The sequence below is a fragment of the Eurosta solidaginis genome, chromosome 5, assembly GCF_040869045.1.
Source record: "Eurosta solidaginis isolate ZX-2024a chromosome 5, ASM4086904v1, whole genome shotgun sequence".
Lineage (NCBI taxonomy): Eukaryota > Metazoa > Arthropoda > Insecta > Diptera > Tephritidae > Eurosta > Eurosta solidaginis.
The window spans coordinates 270,302,225-270,328,674 of NC_090323.1; the positions used below are offsets into that span (position 1 = coordinate 270,302,225).

General features: G+C 35.4%; 1 protein-coding gene across 13 annotated transcripts in view; it reads right to left on the bottom strand.

Annotated features, from left to right (window-relative positions):
* The window catches only part of mthl10 (methuselah-like 10), a 69,413-nt gene that overhangs the window by 9,988 nt on the left and 32,975 nt on the right, over positions 1-26,450 (bottom strand). For 6 of the 13 annotated variants that reach the window (XM_067790496.1, XM_067790507.1, XM_067790505.1 and 3 more), the window contains exons 2-5: positions 4,568-5,150; positions 4,344-4,506; positions 3,831-4,274; positions 3,576-3,747 (exon numbers count right to left, since the gene is read on the bottom strand). In XM_067790496.1, the coding sequence (XP_067646597.1) occupies positions 3,576-3,747; positions 3,831-4,274; positions 4,344-4,506; positions 4,568-5,150 (1,362 nt within the window). Of the gene's footprint in view, positions 1-3,575; positions 3,748-3,830; positions 4,275-4,343; positions 4,507-4,567; positions 5,151-16,068; positions 16,273-26,450 lie in introns of all 13 variants that reach the window. The other 7 variants (XM_067790501.1, XM_067790500.1, XM_067790498.1 and 4 more) reach the window with 4 other exon arrangements.

Consider the following 26,450-nt stretch of genomic DNA (forward strand, 5'->3'; position numbering starts at 1 on the left):
TTATAGCTGAGAAGTTTGAGAGCTCATGGACAATGCTAGTAGATTCTAGAAAAATGCGAACGAGGAAACCAAAGAGTATAAAAGGCGACAGATGTAGAGGCGCTGTAATTCAGTTTGAGTTGAGCTATCAATCAGTTTGATTAAGCACGCGATCTGGCGGCCAATAGTAGAGAGTTTCATTTGAGTTATCAATCAGTTTGGTTATTAAGCCAGCGAGTCGCAAAGTATAAGTGTTATTGTGAAGTACTTTAATAAAGGCCATTTTTCCATTATTCAATATTGGAGTTATTTATTCAACAGTTTAGTGATTCGAACTTAGCAGAGGATTGCTTATAATATTTTAATAAGTTCCTGCACAGCTCCCTTAACTTCATGTCATTACAGAACATCCATCCGTTCCAATTCCAACGCAATCTTTCAAGGGTAGTCCTAAATTATTAAATCACTATGTGTGCCAAGGCTAAACCTGTAAATTTTTTTTCTCGCCCCTTGTCCCCCCCCCCCCCTCAAACCCGCTACTGACGCCGCTGCCTGCACAATAATGGCCACAGATCCAGGCCCACACATCGACGAGCTACATATGTAATAAAATAAGCAGCTATCTCTCTGATCTCTCCAGTTTTTTCGCATCGCGAAACCTGACATTTTCGCCTGCCAAATCATCGGCGACCTTATGTACAACATGAACACGGCAAATGTCGACTATATAGAATATCCACGTCGGTGGCATTACGCTAGCAACTGACTTACACCCAAAAGTACTGAGTGTGACGTTCGAGTAGGATCTACATTTTGGCGAGCATGCAACCGCAATTACACCTAAAATCCAGAGCAGTAATAAAATCCTCAAATCTTTTGCCGGCAGCACTTGAAGTAAAGACGCTCATTACCACTTACAAAGGAAATGGCCGGCGGATTGCATGCTACGGGCCCCCGATATGTTTGCCAAGCCTAAAGGTTACTCGCTGGAAAACACCACAGGGCCACCGAAACTCCCCTCTGAGAACCACTACGCGTTGTCTTCTTGTGTCCTCAGAACGCCACCTACACAATGAGGCGAGAGTACTCCCCATTAGGAAGAGAAATTAAATGCTGAATAAACCGTTTCTGTTGCATACCTAGAAAGCTGGACATCCTAACAGACTTCTAATTGAAGAGGCCACACCTGACGGTGGCTTAAGAAGTCATCTCCGCAAGCATTATGAGGAAATACGTCAGCTAAGAACACAGCCGTATGAAGAAAAAAACACAAACAAGTCCTCCGTGATATCCACAAAAAGGCGTCGGACCTCTATGCCAAGAATTTCCCGGCGAACTCAGTTATTAAAAAAAATACCCAGAGCTCGCAGAAGAGGAACGCACTCTCCCTAAGGAGATGCGCGTCACTTTAGCTCAACTTCGATCACTGTAATAGATTAAACTCTTACTTCTCTAGAATCAACCCCATCATACATAATATATTTCCTGCATATCTAGACTTCAGAGGAGCTTGGTTTCACTGAACAGTTCTCCAAGTAGTTGTTCTGATATCCCGAACGAGGCATCTGCACACCAGGCTGTACCTTTTTATACACCAATCAAGGAATCCAGAAAGAGGTTATTAAGAAAAGTTTTTTATTTGTTTGACTTGGTTTTCTGCCGGCATTATATTTCCACCTTTGATGAAGTAAGTATTTATGCTCTGTGCAGAACTTTGATTGTTGCTTAACTAACAGAGACAATCGCCGCCGTATTAGCTGCTGGGCCCCCTGTGCAGACCCATACGTTAAGGGTGTAGACAGTCTTCTACTCGTTATACTACGGAATTCTTGTGAATAATAACACGAAGGGAAGAATTTCAATAGTTCGCTCCACTTTACGCGAACTTTCAGATATGGTCTCAAGACTATATACAACAGTGCCCAACCATGAAGTTGCCCCAGTGCAGAATACTTTTAAGTGCATTTGTAATGGCTAGATTTTACCAAACAGGAAGAAAAGGTATCGGCTACGGCTATATGGCTTATTTGTTTTGCGAAAGTGAGCAGGATGAGTCGGGCAACCGAGATATGTAAGAATCACCTTTCACCCACGGTTACTTTTGCAGCAAAGAGTGCAGTTTATAGCCTACCTGGTTGCGCAAGCGAATTCTCATACTTGGATCCAGATCTTTTCGCAGAGAAGACTGGAGAGTAGTTCGTGGATGAACTTTGTTTAACTTTTTTTTTAACTAGTAATATGCCTAGAATAATGGTAATGTAATGAAATTCTATATTATTTTGTTATCTTGAGAGTGAGAGCAGGGACAGCTCTATATATGGACTTGTCTGAGTGTTGAGTACCAGCGAAGTAGTAAGTGAATGTGACGCAAAGTCACATTGAAATAAAATTTAGCCCTAAGACAGGCTAATTCCGCGACTTTCGGGAAACAACAAAACTCATGGCAGATCAGTAAAATATATACGGTTACTCACAAAAATAAGTGCACACGTGGTTTATGCTAAAAAAAACTCAAGTGCAGTGGCTCACAGCTTAATTGATAATTTTCATCTAAAATATCTCAAATTCTCTAACAGAAACAGAATGCATTTTGTATGTGGGAAATTGCTCAACACCCTCGCCGAAAAAAATTCTGAAAATTCAGGAAAATTTTTGAGCTATTTCTAACTTGCACATTATTCTACTAAAATTTATTGGGCTACAAAACTGCAAACTCAAAAATTTTCTAGAAATTCTGAAACAAAATATGAAAATGTTGATGGTCATTTTTGAAATTTTGATTAATTCTCCTTACCTTTGAATAACCTTTGAAATTTTTTTGAATGTGGTTTCTGTTAGGGAATTTGCGATATTTTAGATGAAAATTATCAATTAAGCTGTGAGCCACTGCACTTGAGTTTTTTTTAGCATAAACCACGTGTGCACTTATTTTTGTGAGTAACTGGTATTAATATTTGCCAGCTCTATTGCACAAATGAAAGGCTCGTTAAATTTAAAAATACATACATATTTCGATTTCAATCCCCTACAGTTACACATTTTTTGTTGCCTTAAATTCAAATAAAACAAATAAGGAAGGCTAAGTTCGGGTGTAACCGAACATTACATACTCAGCAGCCAAATTACAGCTTGCAAAACTTTTAAATTACCTTCTTTTAAAAGGGGGCGGTGCCACGCCCATTGTCCAATATTTTACAAATTTTCTATTCTGCGTCATAAAGTCAACCCACCTACCAAGTGTCATCGCTTTATCCGTCTTTGGTAAACGAAATTTTCGATATCGAAAAAGTGGGCGTGGTTATAGTCCGATTTCGTTCATTTTAAATAGCGATCTGAGATGAGTTCTAGGTAACTTACGTACCAAATTTCATTAAGATACCTCAAAGTTTACTCAAGTTATCGTGTTTACGGACAGACGGACGGACGGACGGACGGACAGGGCTAAATGAATTTCTTTTTTCGCCTAGATCATTTTGATATATAGAAGTCTATATCTATCTAGATTAGTTTATGCCGTTACCGGGTACCGTTATGCGAACAAAATTAATATACTCTGTGAGCTCTGCTCAGCTGAGTATAAATACATAAAAACTCACTTATCTTTTTCGGTCCGCAAATTTTTTGTGCTATCTTCACGTGCCATTATCCTTGCCATTTCGCGCTGTACCTTGTGAATTTTCATAGCGGTCAGAACGAACATTATACTATTGGCCATAAGTATAAGAATAATCGGACCAAAGAAATATATCATCGCAGACCAATTACGCACTAAAATTGAAAAAAAAAAAAAACCAAATAGAAAATATTTAAAAAATTTACAAATATTTGTAGATACAAAAGTGAAAACTTACTATCCAGCCAACAATATTGGCCCCCTCCAATGCCAGGTTTTAAATATTCAGGTATATCGGACACTTCTTGCGCATACCAAGTGAACACCAGGAGCGGTATTGGTATGCCCCACGCATATAATGAGTAAATAAGAAAGCGTTTCTTCTCCTGAAAACGATTGATGCCACGTGTACCACGAAAATTATGCCACAAATCGAAGCTAATTACACTCAGCCAAAAGAAAGCAGCCATAAAGAAATAATAGGCCACATAGCCAAGTAATTTGCAGTATGGTGATTTGTTTTCCAATTCCAAACTTAAAGAAGTCAATACAAGTAGAGAATAGCCAATGATGAGACCAATCAAATAGCAGACCAATGATTTGCCATGTTGATTACGCAGTTCGGGAATGCTCAGATAAACGACAATGGTGAGTATCATAAAAGGTATGGAAAAGAGCATGGCTAGGGATGCAAGGGGATGGAGATTGTGAGAGGAAGACATCAAAGGTATTTAACTTTTATAAAACTCACCATATGCATTTATAGTTTTGATCGTGCTATAATCCGAGTTGTTATCACAATTGGCAGGATTGATAACATACATTGTATCGGTGTAGTTAGCCAAAGTTGGAAGAAAACAAAACTCGTGCCTGCTGAGATAGACCATATCGTCAATGCGTAGTACAGTACCATTCTGTTAACAAAATTAAGAAAGGTTTTAAAGGATTCACAGAAAAGCTTAAGTCATAACTCACCTCGAATAGCTTCCACTCATCATACCCATAGAGCTCTGGCTGCAGAGAGTACATAATTTCGCACGGTCGAAAACTTTGCACCGCAAACTGCTCAAACATATTCACCGGTCGCACTGTGTCATTAGGCAGTGTTACGTTCAGAATTGGCTTCGGCCATCCATAGTCCGTATTATTTACACAAGCACTCTCATTGTTGCTGAAACTAGCACCCCATGGACAACACAAATTGATGCAAGGTTTCAGATGGCAAACGCACGCACGTAAATGCGATTCGACTTCGATGCGATGCACCAAATCTACATATATATAATCATAGGTTCCAATCAGATTTGAAGGTATCACCATCCCATCATGCAGTACGGATCCATTATCAAAGTGTTGATCGGCGGTGACGTTGACGGTGTCAAAAAAGGTACAAGGCACATGTAGACCATCGCGATGATGGAGGTACTCTTTGTAGGCATCGATTAACGGTAGAAAGCATAAGGACATCGCTATGCAAATGTATCCGGCCATAAGGGATTTATGCCAGCTCGATTGTGTGTGCGACTGAAGCATCATTGTGTTGTTGGAGGGAGGAAAGCTGCAATGGTGGACATTTGGATTTAAATTAGTTGAAATAAAAATAAAAATAAATGTTTAACTAATTTCACACCAAGTTTTGTAGTTTGTTTGCTAGCAGAATGTAGTTTCTTATGTTTACGTTCCTTTCGTCAGTTTTAAATTATTTATAACAAAAAATATACGAAAAACTTCTCTAATGATTTTTTCGTAGAAAATGTGCTTCCGATTAAGCTATAATAAGGTCTGTTTCCATATGGATTTTGATCGACGATATTCAGGCTAATATTACTAAGTTAATGTGAATGCCTAATGCTGATTTTCTATGGTTTTTTCAACCCGAATTACGGAACATGCGAGTACTATACTGAAATTAATGCTTTATACTGACCTGGCATGTGTTTATATAATACAATTTTAACTTTATATTGCGTTACGCATAATTATTAAAACTACGAAACATACAATGTTATCTTGTGATCGGGTGGTTGATGTGATAATTCGCGAAAGAGACCCAAAACTAGCAATTAACAAAAATGCCAATAAAAAATGGCAGTGAAGCAATATCATTGTTTATGATGTTTTTATTTAAATACCAAATATATCGGGAGCGGCGACCCACTTGCACATATTGTGGAGATTGAAACCACTTTTATATTTATATATATAAAAAATTTTATTTAATTAAATAATACGCCTAAATGTATGCGTATACAGTATTTTACATTTTTCAACCTAAATGAAAATTTTTGATTATAGAAAAGCCAAAATAATGAAAATAAAATTATTGAATAAACTAATGAAATTACAAAGTATATAAAGTTAAAGTAAAATTTATAATATATTAAATGGAATCCTACATTTTGGAGTAATGTAGGCTTCCTCTTAATATATTATAAATTTTATTTCTGCTTTATATACTTCATTAGTTTATTCAGAAATTTTATTTCGTTTTTTCTTTCCTTTTTGACTACCATTTTTATTAACTTTTTTACTTTATTTTATTTTATTTTATTTTGTTTTATTTTAGGTAATTTTGTTATCATATGTATTTAATTAGCTAGTTTTGCTCATATTGCTTTATACAATGGTGCTGTTATGTTTTTTAATTTTGTTTTGTTTTGTTTTATTTTATTTTATTATATTACATTATATTTTTTTAATTAAATTTTTTTTTCATTTTATTTTATTTAGTCTTAATATATACATTTTTTTATTTTATACAATTTTTTTGTATGATTATGTTTGATTTTATTATGTTTTATTTTTTTATTTTTTCATCTTATATTATTTTATCTAATTTTATTTTTATTATTATTTGGTTCTCTTGAAATAATATTTTCCTATAATCTTACAACCATTAAAAACCTAAATACGTAAACCTTAATACTTAATTATGGCTTTGGTGTTTATCAGTAATGAAAACTACGCATTTGATCATGTTTGCTGTCTTTGGCTCTGTATTTCCAACAAAGAGTAGAGTGTATGTCATGTTTTTGCACGTGCTCAGACACTTTAGGTTATATTTACATTAGTCCATCGATTTTACAAAAACAAAGTACATGGAACTTTATTTATGTTTGTAGGTATGTCACCATGCTGCCACCTTGTATGGTTCCACCATGTTACTACCAAATCAAAACACTCGCCTCATACTGAGAAAATGCTCTTTTTCTATAGCCGTCATCCAGTGAGTTTTACAGCTCCGGATCACGGTCAATTCTCACGGGAATGCTTTGGATCATTGAGAGACTTGAGAAGCAGAGGTCGTGATATTTTCGCACACCTGAAATGTGATAGGCAGATGTCGCCGGTCTTTTTCGTTTAACTCAAACGGCGAAAGGCTAAGCAGCGACATCTATTTTTGAAAAAATAGGCTTATTAAAGGCAGCGTTGCCAAACTAAAGAATAGTAATTAACAAATTATCTGGCTCACAAATTGAACCAGACTTCTATCTGGATTTATCTGGCTCAAATCGTTGTTGTTGCATTCATATGAAAAATTATTTATCTGGCTCAGGAGCTTTGCCACAACAAAGCAATTGCTTTAAAGCAGTGGTCGGCAAAAATTGAAATGTAAGTGTATTAGTGAGAGCGAGAGCTTGACCACTCCAGCAGGAAAGTAAAGTAAACGGCAACGTGCATTTATTAAACTTACTTCTTGGAAAACTCGATTTTTGATTCTGAAATAGTTTGAAATACTTCCAAATTTCCTAATTCATCCAGTTGCAGTCGCGTCGAAGGGTAACCGGTGAACATATTCAACATGTAAAAACATCCCCTATGATCATCAGATTGATGAAAAATATGATGTATAAAATAAAATCAGTGGCTTCTTGGCATAACCTGAAAAGTTACTTACAGCTGATTTCGAGAAAACCAGCCCTAAAGTTAAAGTACACTTGATAGTGCAGTTGTTTCGTTGAGATATTATGAACTGAATGTGGGATATTACAGTGTAAACTGATATTTTCTGGAAAGATTAATATTTACAGATATCGAATATCGCACGAACTCCGTGTCGAGAGAAAATAGAATCTCCCGCATATGCCGGGAAGCCACAGAAGTGTGATGTGATATCTGTGCAATCTTAAGTGGCAGGACGTTTGTCACTGTTTATCACTGAAGTCGTCGCTGCCTTGCGCATTGTTTCGTCAGGTTGGACAGGGACTTCAACAAAGCTCACCTGAACAGTCCTCCTATTTGACACGTTTTTGCAATTCTTTCACCCCTGGGATAGACTAGCTTAGATAACAAGTGACAGGTTATGTGTATAACAGATAAAGTCGATGTATGAGGAGATGAAAACATGGAAAATTTGCATTTGTCGAAAATATCCTATGATCCTTTCTAAGAAACACTGTCGATCTTAAGCTGATTTCGTCACTCGAGTTTTAAGTGGAAATGTATTTGTGGGGTCTTAAAAAAATAGGAAGTAAACTTCATCAATAAAAAGGAAAACTCATCTCATTCAAGGACAATATTCAGTACAAAGTAAAATCTATCAGCATAAGCGAAGTAAGATTTTTTTTTTTCAAATAGTTTATTTAATATTTTTAAAAAAGAAATTTCGTTAGAAAACTCGGTTAATATAACCACTAAGTTATTAATATGTTACAAACGGAGGAATTGACATTTTTTATATCAGCCGAAAACCTAAGCTGTGTTGTTGTTGTTGTTGTTGTAGCGATAAGGTTGCTCCCCGAAGGCTTTGGGGAGTGTTATCGATATGATGGTCCTTTGCCGGATACAGATCCGGTACGCTCCGGTACCACAGCACCATTAAGGTGCTGGCCCGACCATCTCGGGAACGATTTATGTGGCCACATTAAACCTTCAGGCCATCCCCTCCCTCCCTAACCCCAAGTTCCATAAGGAGCTTAGGGTCGCCAGAGCCTCGTCTGTTAGTTAAACAGGATTCGCCGCGTATAGGTGAGGTTGACAATTGGGTTTGGAGAAGCTATATGTTGCGCTGGCAACCTGCAGGGTTGCGCTACACAGCCCCTTGAATCTGGTATTTTAGTCGCCTCTTACGACAGGCATACCTACCGCGGGTATATTCTGACCCCCCCCCCCCCCTAACCCGCTGGGGGAAACATAAGCTGTCTTCAATAATTATAGGACATTTTACATGTCTTCCATAACAAATTTTTTCTGAAATGTTATATTTAAATATATATATAATACGGGGAATTCATACCATTTTAACTATGGATTTAACGTCACTTCCTCTTACCTATCGGGAGATATATATATTTTTTTTTTATTTCGGAACTTTATTTGTTAATATCGAGGAAGATGTGAACCTCGCTATGATGAAATTTTGTGGAAAAAAATGGTGCAAATATATTGCTTAACTTCATGGAAATCGATGACGTAAAATTATTTGGTAGGATGACTTGGCGTGGGAAATCAACAAATAAATAAAAATAAATAAATGTGAGGCGCGATAACCTCCGAAGAGATCTAAGGCCGAGCTTCTCTTCCAATTTGCGTCGTGCTCCTCTTGATTTTTCCCTACAAATTGGCCGGGCGGGACCTACATGTTTTATGCCGACTCCGAACGGCATCTTCAAGGCAGATGAGTTTTCACTGAGAGCTTTTCATGGCAGAAATACACTCGGAGCGCTTGCCAGACACTGCCGAGGGGCGACCCCGCTTAGAAATTATTTGGAAAACCTTATTTCTAAAATTTTGATGTTGCTTTGCCCGGGAGTTGAACCCAGGGCATACGGTGTGATAGGCGGAGCACGCTACCATCACACCACGGTGGCCGCCAACAAATAAATACGACAACATAGAGTAAATATTAGTAAACTTTGTACGTAAGCAGCTTGTGAAACGTCAAGCAATTATCAATATATTGTTAAAACATAATTGCAGGTACAAGTATAGGTGAGTGATATATTTTAGTAGCCGCCCTCAATCGCCTTCCAATTTGTCAAATGTCAAAGTTGACTACAGTTCATATATGTATGATTGATATTGCTAAACTATTAACTTTAAGAGGGAGTATTGCGAAATGCCTAAATACGTATGTATTTATAAATATAAGGATACTAATGCTAATAACACTGGTCAACAACATTTTTGTGCATGGGTCGTGCGTATATTTTTTTATTGCTTTTGCACCCAGAAATAAGAATATGTACATAAAAAAGTTTTTGATTTGGGTTTGTTCGAAAAAAATGAGAAAAACGAAAAACATGAAAATTCATCAAAATTTGACATAGATTTGATTTATTCTAGTATAGTAAAAATCAATTTAAGATGTATTCTTATAAATTTAGTTTTATAATACAGTTTAAATGTTTAAAAATGCTTTTTCCTGCTTTTCCTGTCATATTCGGTAATATTTTCTCTTTTTAACGTCCAAATATAGTCCCCCATCATGCTTTCCCTATACTGGCCTTGGTAGCGTTTCTCAAACTCCATTATATCCTGATGGAATCGCTCCCCGTGTTCTTCAGAATAAGCTCCCATATTATCTTTGAATTTATCCAGATGTGAATGTAACATGTGCATCTTTAGCGACATTCTACATCCGATGGCGGAAAAATTCGTAATCATGCCAGTTATCAGCTTATCATAATTTTCATCCCTATGATTTCCAAGAAAGCCATGAACTACTGCCTTAAAACTGTTCCACGCTAATTTCTCTTCATTGCTAAGTAGGTCCGTGAAAATATCCCAGTTCATAATTTTTTTTATTTGAGGGCCAACAGCTTTGAGGGCTCCAGCTTTAATTTTCAACTCTGAAAGCTTTGGAAAAAAAGTCTGCAAATATTTGAAAGCTTTAGACTCAATATTAAGAGCCTTCACAAATTGTTTAATAAGGCCCAATTTAATATGCAATGGCGGCATCAATATATTTTTAGGATCGACAATTGCTTCATGTTTAATATTAAATCTTCCCACTCCATACTCGTTACGTTCAGGCCAATGTTTTTGGCGATAGTGGGCGGCATCATTTCTGCTATCCCATAGGCAAAGATAACAGGAGTGTTTGTTATATCCACCTTTCATTCCAGTAAAAAAACAAACCATCTTGAAGTCTCCAATAAGTTCCCACTTATATTTCGTATATTTGATTGCAGTAAATAGCATTTTAATACTGTCATAATTTTCTTTGAGATGTATGGAATGTGCCAGTGGAATAGATGAAAATTTGTTCCCATTGTGTAGTAGAACTGCTTTTAGACTTTTTGTTGAGCTGTCGATAAAGAGGCGCCATTCATTTGTATTACAAGGAATACCAATTGCTTCAAATAAACCTTTCACGTCATAGCAAAAACATAGTCCATCTTCCTTACTGTAGAAACAAGAAAATTCTTCATGACGCTTTCTTTTCCGAGATATTCGAACATCAGAAGTAAGTAAATTTCATTGTTTAAGCCGCGATGCTAATAACTCTGCTTTGTCTTTTGATAGATTTAAGTCTCTTATTAAGTCATTGAGATCTTCAGAGTTGATGAGATGTGGTATTCCTGGTTCAAATTGAGGAACAAATTCGGAATGTACGGATGCAGATGAACTCGGTGTTTGAAAGCTGCCTTGAGGGAATAGTTGCTTTTGTGGACAGGTGGATCAGTTACAGGATTTTGTTCCGAATGTGGTACTGGAGCGGATGTCGGTGGTAGTTCCGGATATATTGTTTTCCTTAAACGTTTCCCTTTCAGTGGTTTCACTACACAAAAATAGCAGTCAGTGTCATCATTACTCGGTTCCCTCCAAATCCTCGGCAGTGCGAACTTCATGGCTCTTTTCTCACCCTGGTACTAAACTATAATAAAACGTAAAGCATTTCATAACAATTTCTGTTATTACGCAATTATATATATGTAGATATATGTATATATATATGAAACAGTTAGTACAATAAAGAAGAGAAAATAAACTTACGCTTCAGAATGCTCCTGCAAGAGTTACATGAAACATGTTGAGCCCATTTTTTGTCCTGGTTTTTAACAGGTACACCGAAGTAGGCTAGGTAGGTCTCGCAAATCCTTGTGTTTTTAGTTAAATCAAACTTTTTTTGTCTTCTTTTAATACATTCGCCACATATATAGCAAAACGAATTAGCCGCTCGTTTACAACTTCTCGAAGACATCATTCCTCTGTGATATGCAAAAATATAGTGTCGCCCACAACGAGTGACCCAAGAAACTACAGCTTCTTAAAAAAAATTTTACTTACAAAAACGCTATCAGGTAGTTGGCATGCTCTATTGCTAGGCCTGCCAATCCGTCAGTAAAAGTTTCGACGATTTTCTTAATATGTACTTAACGAATTGCCAAATCTACCTAAAATCATGTGTATCTGGGACCTTTTATCTCCTTTTTACTGGTTCTCAGCCACATTTTTTTAATTTTTTTTAAGACTTGTATGTTGTGCTTTAAGTAGATCTTTTTTCGATGCATCGCTGCATCAGGTAGCTACCCGCCGCCCTCTATCGACCGAAATAGCGCGAAAGGACCTACATTAGCCTGGTGCAAAAATGCAAAATTTTCAAATCGATATAACTTCTACAAAACCAAATATTTTTGATTCGTAATTGCATTTTTTGTATAGAATTGAACATAGAATCCGAATATATAGGGCAAAACCCATGTACAAAAAATTTTTTTTTTTTGTTGACCTGTGTAATGTGCATTGCACACAATTTTTCACACAACCATACATATGTATGTATATCAGGATCAATGTCACATCTTCAACATTTCAGTAAATGTTATTAAATTATGAGGAAGAGCAAATATCCATAGGTATGTGGGTATGTGTGATTGACTACCACTCCTGTGAGCCATTATTTAATAAAATTATAAATACATACTTATTTATATTTTGCGTCAAAGATGAAAGTCACCATAAACTTACATACTCCTGGGGGTTGTGCTTGTCGCTTAAAATGTATGTATGTATGCACACGGTGACTTCATACGAATTGTTTGAACATTTGGGTGGCAGCAAATATTCGGCGTATTCTATGAGCAACGTAATGCTAACGATGATTTGCTATTGTTTTGTAGGTTATGTGTACTGGGATGCAATACACAAGGAAAATCAGGGGCAAGTAGAATCGGAGTGTTGAGGACCTGTCATAATGCCACTCTTACACGGTTAGAAATTTGAGCCTAAGTTAAAATTAAGGCAGTTTTTCAATTTTTTTTACCTAAATTCAAAATCTCTCAATTAACTACTCTGTTTTCTAATGGCAATTTCACATAGAGGCTTAGTGATATAATTAGTCAAGTTTTCTACATTAAAGCCCTAATTGAACTCAATCTTCCATATAAAATACAAATTCTTAATTATCTCATTATTGCTTTATTGAATGCCTAATAGAGTGAATATTCCAGTCGGTTTTGCTTTTGGCTTCGAATTTTATTGTCAATGTAACAAATGACAATCAGAAATAAATTATTTTCAATAATTTACGAAAAATAGAAAAACATGAAAAATTCTAAATTTAATAATGTTTTTTTTTAAATTGGGCCAAAATGTCAATTTTTATATGTGCTGATTTGGAGCTTTACGGCCGATGAATTTACGGCAAGAAAATTGTTTCCTCTTTTAAAAAATTGTTTTCCTTCCAGTTCCCTCCAACGCGTTTCGATGCTGTCGCATCTTTTTCAGGGAGTCTGATTTTTATTTAAAAAAAGAAAGAAAATCGTTAACAATTATGCAATTTAAAAAATTTTTTAAAAGAGGAAAAAATTTTCTTGTCTTAAATTCATCGGCCGTAAAGCTCCAAATCAGCACTTCTAAATTTAATTTTCGCTCCATTTGCTGCAAAATATAATATGGGTTTTTCGAAAATAGGCACATATTTGGTTAGGTGCAACATCTATGGGTAATTGCGAATACATTTGATTTTGATTATATTTATAGTTAAGGAGGAAACGGCTGCTTTCCCTTTTAACTATTTTTTGTAAAAACGAAAGATTTTTTTGGGGCTGCTGACAGATGTTCGCTTAATGAAGTAAAAGGCCCTGTACGAAAAGGGAAACTTAATTATTTCATTAAATAGAATTGTGGTTCGATTAAGTTTCTGTGTGACAACGGTATAATTTTATTGGATTTATATTTCAAACATAATTGAACAATTCGCCTAATAGAAATAGGAACTTATAAACGCATCATTTGGGAAAAGTGCTGCAAGTCATAGATTATTTTTCGAAGTATTTTGTTACACATATGAGGAGAACAGTACTGATATCCGAATCACGTCGGTTCGAACCCTTGCCATCGTGAACTAGATTTTTATTTTTTATACATAGCTATACTTGACAACAGGGTAATATAATTTTGATTGGATAACGGTTAGTTGTACAGGTATAAAGGAATCGAGATATGTAGATATAGAGTTCCATATATCAAAATCATAGTATCGAAAAAAACTCATCTGTATCGAAATGGACGTAATCGAACGATAACCACTCCTACTTTTTCGATATCGGAAATTTAGAAAAATTGAAATTTGGAGGGTGGATTGGTTTTATGACACATATGTAAATTCCAAAAAAAAATTGGAATATGGGCGTGGCACCACCCACATTTAGAAGACGAAATTTTATAAGTTTAACAATCCGCAAATCAATCCGCCGTTGAAGATATTACATTGAAATTTGACAGAGAAACTATCCTCGCCAAATTATATAGACTGAAAGAAGATAATCAAAATCGGTAAAATACCATGTCCACTTTTCTTAAAGGTCTAACCTTAACAAAGCTTTCAATAACTCTATGGTATTGAACTACATTTGACTGATATTCTACCACCAATATCGTTTCAAGTGCACAGTTGGGTATGTTATGTTCGATTTCATTACGAACTTAGACTTTCTTACCTGTTATAACTGAAGGTGTAGATCTCTCTAGTTTCAAATTCAAATCCAGTTCTGTGCACTAGTTTTCAAGAAGACGGGTATAATCTATATTTGAAACCGAATTTGGTTTGGTCATATATGTAGTGCAAAAAAGTTTCACATTTAGGCTTAAACTTTTAGCAGTGTGAAAATAGCAGGGATGGTTCTCTCAGCCAGCGAGGTTGTAGGCAAAGATGTAAAGACCCAACTTTTTTGCAGATATTGCTCTAGTGAAATTTTTTGGCGACTCATGAAACAAAAAGTAGAGCAACTCAGAGCAGGAAAGTTTGTCATTAAGCACAATTATTATATAAAATTTTCAACCTGGTTTAACCAAGAACAGCGTAATAAACAAAACTCGTACTAGCTAGAGTGTAAAAGTGAACGGATAAACGAAAAATATACAGTGAAAACTAGTTTCTTCAGAAATCTGTGAAAATTTTACAAAGGAACCAATAGCATATAATATACAGCCCTTGTCTTTCTCCTAGGATATTCCATGTTATCTTCCCAGCATTTTAACAGTTGTGAGTTAAACTAAAGTTTAATGAAAGCTTTTTTTATAGCTAAAAAACTAGAGATTAAGGTAAGCAAATGTTTCATAACAAGTCATTTTTCCCGAGAAACGATATCACCGCCTCTATCTCATGAATCTAATAGGGATACTTACAGTGAGTCAGAGTCAATAAATAGTCAGTTTCGATGTGTAAGTGAAAATATTTTAGAATTTGTCACACAGACATGAGTCGCTAGTCAGACGCACCGTAAATAGACCCTATAAAAGCTAATATCTATGACGTCAGTGGCAATAATTGCTAGGTTACCATACTGCAACTTTTACCCCAAACAAATCGATTTGGCTGCCAGCCAATCAAAAATACCTTGGGACTCACTGTATCATGTCTAGCACATTCATCTGGAACTTTTGTTGTCTAATAAAACTCATCCAAAAAGCGAAAGATTGTATACAAAATAAGTGTTTTTTATAAAATTGAAGATTTCTGATGTCCAATAAATATTCGATCAATTTCATATAAACTTCTATGTTGATACATTTTAGGTGCACCCTACTTTCTTTACTTATAAATAAATTACGGTGAATAAATTCATTTGTCGTTTTATACCTAAACACATTTGATAACTTTGTAGGTGTATGTAAATATACATACAAACATTACCTTTCTAACACATTTTGATAACAAAAATTATAATTTATTCCCAAAAGTGGTATGTTAATTAATATCTCTTAATTAAGGAAACCGAATTGGAGTGAACAAGTAGAAGGATGGTTTTATGTATCGCTTTATATTTCAGGTAGGTAAGAAATTCTGTTGGAATTATAGCAAAGATAACACAGGTCGAAAAAATTTTAAAAAGGTCCAGACCAGGAATGAGATAATGTCATTCTAAAGGTCGTTGATTCTCTAAATCTGAATATAGAGTCAGATTTTTTAAATTGGTTCTGGTTTTCGAATTATTCTTACATAAAAGTACGAAAAACACAGATTTTGGCTTCGCTGTCTACGTAATTTCGCTACAACAACAAAGGTTTATACAAATATATGTACATACCCAACTTGAAAACGTAATCATTTACCTTCCAAAAGGTATTTAATTTTTCCCGATGTGTTCTTGCGATATGTTAATAAACATTGTTTTAAAGTCTACGTTCTTTATTGCTGTAAACACAAGCAGTACAAATATTGCACACTTTCAGGCAGATTTTCCCATATTAAGTTTGGAGTTGCGCAGCAGCTGGAGTAGTTAAAATAATTCCTTTAAATATAAATTATTTGTTTTATTAGTTTAATATAATTTTATTTCAAACAAGCAATTTCGCTGAAACATACTATGTGACTAACGGTGCCTGAAAGTAGACTCCAAGTTTGCAAAACTAATACTATTTTAAGGAGACAATCTCAGGTTTCAAAGGGGGCTTTCAAATAACATAATATGGTTCTTTCCAATGGAACAAACCGCAGTTCTATTTCTCTTAGTTTTTTCACAAATCGCATTTGAAGCCAAATCAGACCACAGATACGATTTTTTTAAATATTTCGATCAATGCGCCACCTATCGAAGTTTTTTTATTATTATTGCATTGTCATCGGGTTCTGAACTATATTCCAAGTTTGAAGCTTGTAGCTTATCGAGAAGTTACTTAAATTTTAATTACAAAATTCGTTTACAACGGCCATCCGCTACACGGAGTCAAGCTAAGCAAAAACTTTAAACGCGTTTTTCTCGAAAACTTGTTTTCGCACAAAGGGTCGTTTCATGATTCCAGGTCACATATGTTATTTAGTTATAAAAGGAAGTGTTTGTGACAAAAAGGAGTCGTAAATATAGCCGAGAGACGTGTTTTTCGCACTTTCAAGTTAAAATATCTCGAAACGCAGAACTAATTTCAAAAATCTTTCTCCGGATTCATATTCAGCATTTTTAAGGCTTTCAGAAAAGTATAGTGACATTTCTGGATCTAAAATTTGTCGGCCCGTGAAATCCACAAGCTTATTTGAAACTAATAGAGGCCCTAGATGTAAAGGGTATTGAAGTTCGATTAGTAGTTTTTATGTTGGGCGTTAATTCTGAGCCTTTGAGGTTTTTTTTTCGTTTGATTAACGACATTTTCCCTGACGTGATTGTTAAATATTACGAGACTTAGACTGTTAAAATTTTTTGATACGAACATATAAGGCAATAAAATGTCCATTATCTTATCATTAATTAGTGACAAGTTGTGCGTTAATGGCTTATTGGCAAGCGCATAAATCGCTTTATTAGCAAAGTTAAACAAAACACAAGTACCGCCAGAAAACTATTAGCATATTCTAATAGTTACGAGCTTTTGTTGTACAGTAGTGGATTCAAGTGAAACTAGAGTGGCCCACAAATGTTTCTGTGGAGTTGCTATGTAATCATTACTTAAAGAAGTTTGGTGTACATGGTCAACAATTTGAAAACAATTGGCTTTGGGCGGATCGATTTTAACTTCAACTGAAAGGCCAAGTCCGATATAGTAAATCTCAAAATCGTTTTGCATTCTTTCGTCAAGTTTCTTTGCTATAGTCATTTTGAATTTTACCCCAATTGATATGGAATACGCGAATTTAAATACATATTAGAACGTCGTACGTTTTTCAGTTGTTATAGTAAAATTTCGGGACAAATATTTTATAAAACTTTTTACCCTTTTAAATATTTTTGACTTTTATTTCTTTATGCTTATTTTGGGAGGAAAGAATAAAATTGTGTTTCACCGATAGTACACCGGATGGCCATGTGTATCTATATCATCACGTTGGAGAACACAGGCGGACAAATTTTAAACCCAGCATAGAGCATATACTTTTCCAAAGGTATTCGGTACGTTGTATCTGAGTCCGGTGTCAGAATTTTTAAAATGGTTCTGGGTTTCGAGATAGTTATACCTGAGAAAAGCTTAAAATACTTTATTTCGCCACATTCATAAACTTTTTTCGTAACTAAAACTTCTTTTCATTACAGCAACGTATAAAGTTTTAAAATGCAACTATTTTCCTTCAAAATCTAGTTAAATTTAAAAAATGATCCCTTTCTCATTTGAGGTATTGATCTTTAAACTTTTTAGGTTTGCGCTAATTTCCCCACACAAAAGAAGCAAAAAAGATAGGTTTGATGGTGAATAAGGACAAAACGAAGTATGTGTTGTCATCAAGCAAAGAATTTGCGCCTTGAAAGTCACGATACTGTTGGCAGCCATTATTTCGAAATAGTAAAAGACTTCGTTTATTTGAAAACCACATTTAACACAAACAAAAACATCTGCTCTGAGATCTAGACTAGACTTTGGACCAGGCAATGGAGAAGTAAAGTCCTCTCTCGGCAAACGAAAATCGTGCTCTACAGATCGCTTGAGGTACAGAAGCAGGGAACCATGACAACATCAGAGGAGGCGGCTCTGAAAGTTTTCGGGAGAAAATTTCTTCGAAAGATTTACGGACTTCTCCGCGTTGGTTACGACGAGTACCGCAGAAGATTTAATGATAAGTTGTACGAGCTTTACTTAGACATCAACATAGTCATTATGAAATTACATTAAAAAAAATGGAAAAGGTAACATTTAAAAATTAGTCGAGAAAGAAAACGGGATTACTAGCAAGTATGCCATAAATGAGCAAAATCGGCCGACGCCTTCACAAGCTATATATGAAGAACAGTTTTTATGCCGAAAAATAAAAGTGTTATAACTTTAAATAAAGTAATTTAAAAAAAATTTTAGTTAAACGGTTTTAGTGAAAACAATACTTACATGAAGTAATAATAATGCTAAAAGCTAGAAAATAATTAGGTACGTCCTAGGTACTAGTCATCACACTCCTCATCAATCTAGGGTGTTTATCAGACAATTAAATAAAAGCGTTGGGCGCGTGAGATTTCTAGAAATGTGAGGCATAGGATAACTTGATTAAAGTTCAGTTGGTCTTACTCATGACTATCAATAGAAATTTGACAAGTCCAATGCTTAACGCAACTTAATTGTCTGATCAACGTCCTAGATTGATGAGGAGTGCGATGACTAGTACCTAGGACGTACCTAATTATTTTCTAGATTTTAGTATTATTATTACTTCATGTAAGTATTGTTTTCAATAAAACCGTTTAACTTAAAAACATTTTTTTTTAATTATTTTTGTTTTTTTTTCAAGTTTTTAGTCTTTATTTAATTGTCTATTATTTCTCATTCTATTTAGTTCATTTAGTGACTCATTATTACAAGGACTCTTTCCTGACAATTTATTACAATTTAGTCCTCAATACATAATCCTTCCAAAGACTACTCGACTCTGCGCCACGTATGCCTGTCCCTTCTCGAACTGCAAAATATTTTGATGTCACTTCTACCGGACTGTATGTAGTGCTTGTTCCACCTAGTGGAGTTTTTTTCTTATTATTGCATTGTCATCGGGTTCTGAACTATATTACAAATTTCAAGCTTGTAGTTTATCGGGAAGTTACTTAAATTTTAATTACAAAATTCGTTCACAACTGCCGTGCCTGTCAAGTCAAGCCAAATAAAACGGTTTAATAATGACAATACGAATTTCTTAAAAAAAACCAACACATTTTTTTTAAATTTATTTATGCGAACCAAATAAAATTTAAAACTAAAAAATATTCCACCATCGAAAAGTTGTGAAAAAGAAAAATTTTCCCCGTGGGTTGAACATAAAATTATTACTTAACGAAAAAGTTGGGCCCAAATATTGTCAAAATTAAATACTAACCCATACCTCATATTTATTATCATTAATTATTATCGCAAAACGACACTTGATTTGCTCCCAATTTGTGATTAATTTGCCTGCAATGCATAATTCATTCAATAAATTTCTTTAATTTCTAAATAAGTGGGCATCAAAATGATTAGCCAATTTGTAAACAAGGAAAGTGCAGAATTAAAGATTTATTTAGTGGAACCACAAATAAGAAATAATTAAGGCGGTTATTACGTACTGACTGTTATGACTACATTCTTATGTGCGTTTATGTGTAAAAAGCTATAAAAATTTACTATGACGACGTTTTGTTCTAAATAATTATTATGTAATTATGTTTAAGTTCGTTTTGAATTTTATTATTTCATTCGTTTGTATTTAAGTATTTTATACGAATAAACGCAATTCTATATTTTTATTAAAAACCATAGGAAATCGTAGAATTTTATTACATTTTAATATTTATCTATTAATATTCACACAGACTTGTCTATCGCCTCGTCATTCTAAATTTGTAACACATTGTGCCCCTCCGTGTTGTCTTGGAGGCATTAAAAAAATCACTCAACATTAGATTATTTATACAGAATTTTTCTAATTTTGCTCAAAATGGTTTCGTAAGCATCGAATGTGTAATCTTTTGTTAAAATTGTTGCATTTATCTAAATACTTATAAATTTAATTGTGTGAATTGTTTTTATTAAAAATCAATTCGATTGGCGATGATTTAACATACATTTTGAGGAAAATTATACATTTAAGTGTAAACAATTTTGTTTCAATAGCATATTAAGCTCATACTTAACATTGAAGCATACACCTGCGCGTGAAAAAACAGTTACAAAAATTATAAACAACATTTTTCAGTTTTATTCTTCTTTAAATGTTTACGGTAATTTTAAAAAAAGCTTTAAAATAAAATCTATAATGACAGTTGTGTAAGGCAATTGCAAAAACGTTTTCTAGAGAACCACAAAATTTTCCAAGTTTTAAAATATGTTCATAAAAATTTCTATAATTTGAATTGAGAATTTTAGTATAACTTTTGAGCATGCGAAAAATTATATGTTTGAAAACTCTCGAAATTATCATTTATGTATTTTTGACATTTTTTTTTGTTTTGCAGAAAGCTTTTACATTTCCTTCCATATAAAAAAAAATTTTTGTGTAGAATTATAACCAATGCGAATTTTAAGAAGTTGTAAAAGTGTACGTTCTTAGACTGAAATGAATTAAAGTACAAAATGAAAAATTATATTAAAATGCTAAAAAACAATTTGGAAACTTGCGCTTAGTTATTTACTAACATATCGAATTTTTCAGTTTTTCCGAAAACATTTTTGAAATAGGTTTACAAATTTTTAGAAGACTTCGTTAAAGTATTTTAAGCGGAAGCAGTTAAACAAGAAAAATGCTGATAAGAGTAAATATTTTAAGATCGCGGGTTCGAATCAAGCTGAAGGACTAACAATAATTATTTTATCATTATTATTGCTATGATACATTTTTTCTTAAATGAAAAAAATTTTTTTTTTTGAGCTTGATTCGAACTCGCCATCTTCCAAATCAGTAGACACTATGCCATGAACCAAGTCCAATTTTCACATCGTTTCTGCAACAGATGTCGCGCCGCTGTGTAAATCAATTGGCAAGAAACAGGATAGAAATAGAAATAATGAAGACAAACAGACAACCGCTGTGACAGCTGAATGGTTATAGCAGCAGCGCCTAAACGTCGCCGATAAAGGAATTTAGCAGTTCCCGAAATGGATCTATAAAACGAGTTTTTTTCTTTCTTCTATTCTAATTTAAAAAAAATTTCATTTAAGCAATAAAGTGGTAAAATAATTATTGTTAGCCCTTGAGCTTGATTCGAACCACCGGTCCTACAAATCAATAGGCCGGTATAATAACAAAAATAGTAAATAATTTAAGTTGCTATTTTTTTAGCGCAAGTGTGTGCAAAAGTGTTAAGTATGTACTTTATATGCTATTGAAACTAATTTTTTACATGTAATTGTATATTTTTCCTCAAACAGTAACTGATGTAATGTACTTATAATTTATGCTGCTAATATTCTACACACCGGTGTACACCCACAAAAATCTGTAGAATTTTATTATTATTATTGTTGTTTTATTTCAAATAAACATTCGTTGAGCCCCATTGAACAGTTTTGGAATTTCGCACATACATATGTAAATATATAAATATATGTATATATACTTATTCGACTTGTAGCTTTGATAGCCAGAAAAATCTTTAAAAACACTTTAAGCTTTAAGACTTTTGTTTATACATTTGGTTAAGTGCTTAGTTTTTTTCAATTGACGAATAAAGCATTTAGATAGCACAATCTTTAGAATAAATATAATTTTTTTTAATGTGAATTTAGAAGATAAGGACATCGTACACGTGTTGGTTGGCTTTTTAAATTTAATGAGTTCTGTTTTTAATATGTGTTTTCTATATATGTGTTCGTATTATGTGTGGCTTGGCCCGAAGGAATATGAGGAACGTTCTATCTCAGAATATAGTTTCCGCTAACGTGGATCATTTTAAAAGCACTCTCTAATAAATCATTTCACAACTGACATTAACAAAATTACCGAAGCTTTGGGAGCAAAAAGTAACAAAAAGCTAAAAAAAGTGATATTTCCCTCAACAGTCGATATGTGGTTTTTGAAAAAAAATTTAAGCGAATAATGACTAGAATTGGCAACAAATGGTTTACCAACAAATTTTGACTGTTGAAGGTATAAGCACTAGCGCATTTAAATACCAACGGAGCTATTTAAATTTAAATTTTTTTAAAGTTTTTCTCTTACATGTAAATTTGTCTTTGAAATCTAGACGAAAAAGCTTTTGCTTATTACTAATTCACACGACCCAATAGCTTGATTAGTCTTGTATAGAAGGCCTTATCAAAGGCGAAAATTCTCTTAATGCATATGGTAGAAGGAGTACATTTTTCGAGTTTTCTGTATAAACTTATTTTTAGGAATTGATGCCTGTTTTGATTTACATAGTTGTGCGATATCATACTGGTGAGCGTCATGGTAGAAAAAATTGTTCCAACCACCCGTCGCAAGTGGCTTGGCAAGCATTCTGAGTGAGGAAGTATCCTTAAACGTTTCATAGCGAAAATGTATATATTTTGCGAATCGCACTGGGTAATTGATAGAGATATCAAAATGAGTTATCCTTTATATTGGAATCTTTATTGGAGACGTTTCTTTATCTATGTATACAGAATTTCACCCGGCCTTACGCAGTAGTCTATACCATCAAGCGCCACCTAGCTTTAACTTTGACACTGGTGTTTTTGACCCAGGACTAAGTTTACATAACATCGGCACAACCTACAACAGAAGACACCTTTTTCGAGTATACACTTTAAGGCACTTATGCCAAGAGGGGAATTTGTGAATTCGGCTATTTTATATTTAGGAATCGAAAACAGGGCTGCTAAGACAGCTGGGATTGGTGCTTGTTTCATTTGTAATTTGTTTTTTCTTTTTTTAAACGGTTTTATTTAGCTTGACTTGACAGGCTGGCTGGCCGGGACGAATTTTGTATTTGAGATTTAAGTAACTTCCCGATAAGGTACATGCTTGAAAGTTGGAATATAGTTCAGAACCCAATGACAATGCATTAATAAGAAAAAAACTCCGATAGGTGGCGCGTGGATCGAAATATTTCAAAAAACCGCATTTGTGGTCCGATTTGGTTCATATTTGGAACACATAATACATACATGAATAGAAAGCGACCTATGATATCCGATTTGGCACATATTTGGAACAAATATTACATACAGTCCGGTAGAAGTGGCATCGAAATATTTTGGAGTTCGAGGAGGGATAAGCATACGTGGCGCAGAGTCGAGTAAAGTCTTTTGAAAGATTATGTATTGAGGACTTAGATTGTATCAAATTGTCAGGAAAGAGTCCTTGTAATAATGAGTCACTAAATGAACTTAATATAATGAGAAATAATAGGTAATTAAATAAAGACTAAAAACTTGAAAATAAAATAATTAAAAAAAATTGTTTAAGTTAAAAGGTTTTATTGAAAACAATACTTACATGAAGTAATAATAATACTTCTTACCGGTGGCAATCGAAAGAGCTCTGGTGGGTTTAGGAGTCGAAGCGGCTCTTGTTGAATTTATTAGCAAACTTCTATAATTGTCGCAGCGGAGTGAGGAGGAGCCATAATAAGGAGGAAGGTGTGCAGGGGCACGCCACAGGGGGGTGTCCTATCTCCTCTGCTCTGGGTTGTGGTAGTCAACGAGCTTCTTGTGGAGCTGGAAGCCAATGGTTATCGGGTGGTTGCCTATGCAGATGACCTCGCTATCCTAGTCAGGGGCAAATTTCTGGGCACCCTGCGCGATGTTCTGCAGGGATACCTGGATACTGTGGCTAGGTGGGCTGAATCATGTGGATTGGCGGTCAACCCGGGAAAAACAGAATTGGTTCTTTTTACAAGGAGATATAAGATACCCGACTTCAGAACTCCTTCGATTGGAGGGGTACCGTTGGTACTTACTGACAGGGTTAAATATTTGGGAATTGTTCTGGACAAGGAGCTGTCCTGGAGGCCCAATGTGGAAGATAGGGCCAGGAAGGCCGCGGTTGCCTTGTACTGCTGCAGGGGGGCTATCGGAAAGAGATGGGGGCTCTCGCCAGGAGTAGTACACTGGCTTTATGAGATGGTGGTCAAACCGATTCTGCTATATGGGGTGCTGGTATGGTGGAAAGCACTTGACACGGCGAGCACCTCCAAAATGCTAGTGTCAGTGCAACGGACGGCGCTTATCGGTATCAGTGGCGCTATGAGAACAACACCTACCTTGGCACTGAATGTCATGCTGAATATACATCCAGTAGATATTGCGGGAAAGGCAGCCGCGGCCCGGTCGTTGGTCAGGCTTCGTGATATGGGTTATATGCTTTCTGATTTCGGACACTCTAGCCTTCTTACTAGTTTCGACTTTATCCCGGACAGGACGGACTATTGCATGCCGGTGGCCGCTCCATATACAACCTTCACCCCAGTGATTCCCCCGAGGGAGGAGTGGAGAAGCCGCAAGTTTAAGTTGGCTGATCATTGCAGTGTATTCCAAGCGGAAGTTGCTGCGATTAAAGATGCGGTGGATGAAATGCTATCCAGCGCTACTACGGTTAGGGAATTTAACATCTACTCTGATAGCCAAGCGGCTATAAAGGCCTTGAGCTCAACTACAGTGCCATCGAGGGTGGTCTGGGAGTGCCTGACCTCACTTGCGATTGCATCGAATTATTTTACAATTAAGATTATCTGGGTCCCGGGCCATAGTGATATTCCGGGTAACTGTCAAGCGGATCTCTTAGCCCGCATCGGTGCAATTGAATCGGATGAAGATGGCTGTAGGGATTTCGGGATCCCGCTGGCCACCTGTGGATTGCTCCGCCATAGCTCCAGAAAGTGGATGGCAGGGGGTCTGCTGAAATAATTGGGTTCACTAAGGCTCACCTATCAATGGTCATTGGGGTTTTGACAGGGCACAGTCCCATGGGTATCCATGCGGTACGTCTCAATATATTGGAAACTCCATCCTGCTGCAGCTGTATGGAGGATGATGAGGTCACCAAATCACTTTATGCTTGACTGCCCAGCTTTTGCCAGAACTAGGCGAAAGTATTTCGGTCGTGACTCACTTGGATCTCCCGAGGAGCTATCCAAGGTTGAGATCGGGATCATTCGGAACTTTATCGTTGCTACCCAACGATTTTCTAAGTAGTTATATCTACGTCACCGTTAGTTTAGTTTATTATATGTGGTATCACAACTGACCGTCATGTTGTCCAAGTGAGCTTCCTCTATCAGGGAAGCTTACACCCAACCTAACCTAACCTAATAATAATATTAAAAGCAAGAAAATAATTAGGTAGGTCCCAGATACTAGTCGTCACACCCCTCATCAATGTAGGACGTTGATCAGACAATTAAGTTGCGTTAAGCGTTGGACGCGTCAAATTTCTATTGATAGTCATAAGTAAGACCAACTGAATCTTATGTTATGCTACGCCTCACATTTTTAGAAATTTCACGTGCCCAACGCTTTTATTTAATTGTTCGATCAACCCCCTAGATTGATGAGGCCTTCCTAATTATATTCTTGCTTTTAGTATTATTATTACTTCATGTTAGTATTGTTTTCAATAAAATCGTTTAACTTAAATAATTTTTTTAATTGTTTTATTTTCAAGTTTTTAGTCTTTATTTAATTACCTATTATTTCTCATTATATTAAGTTCATTTAGTGACTCATCCTTCCTGACAATTTGTTACAATATAAGTCACACCACGGGATGGTAGCGTGCTCCGCCTATCACACTAAAGATCCTGGGTTCACGCCCCTGGCAAAGCAACATCAAAACTTTACAAATAAGGTTTTTCAATTAGAAGAAATTTTTTCTAAGCGGGGTCAGCCTAAGATCTTTTCGGAGGTTATCGCGCCTTACATTTATATTTTTTATTACTTCATGTAAGTAAAATAAAAAATAAATGTAAGGCGCGATAACCTCCGAAGAGATCTAAGGCCGAACTTCTCTTCCAGTTTGCGTCGTGCTCCTATTGATTTTCCCTACTAATCGGCCGGACGGGACCTACATGTTTTATGCCGACTCCGAACGGCATCTGCAAGGCAG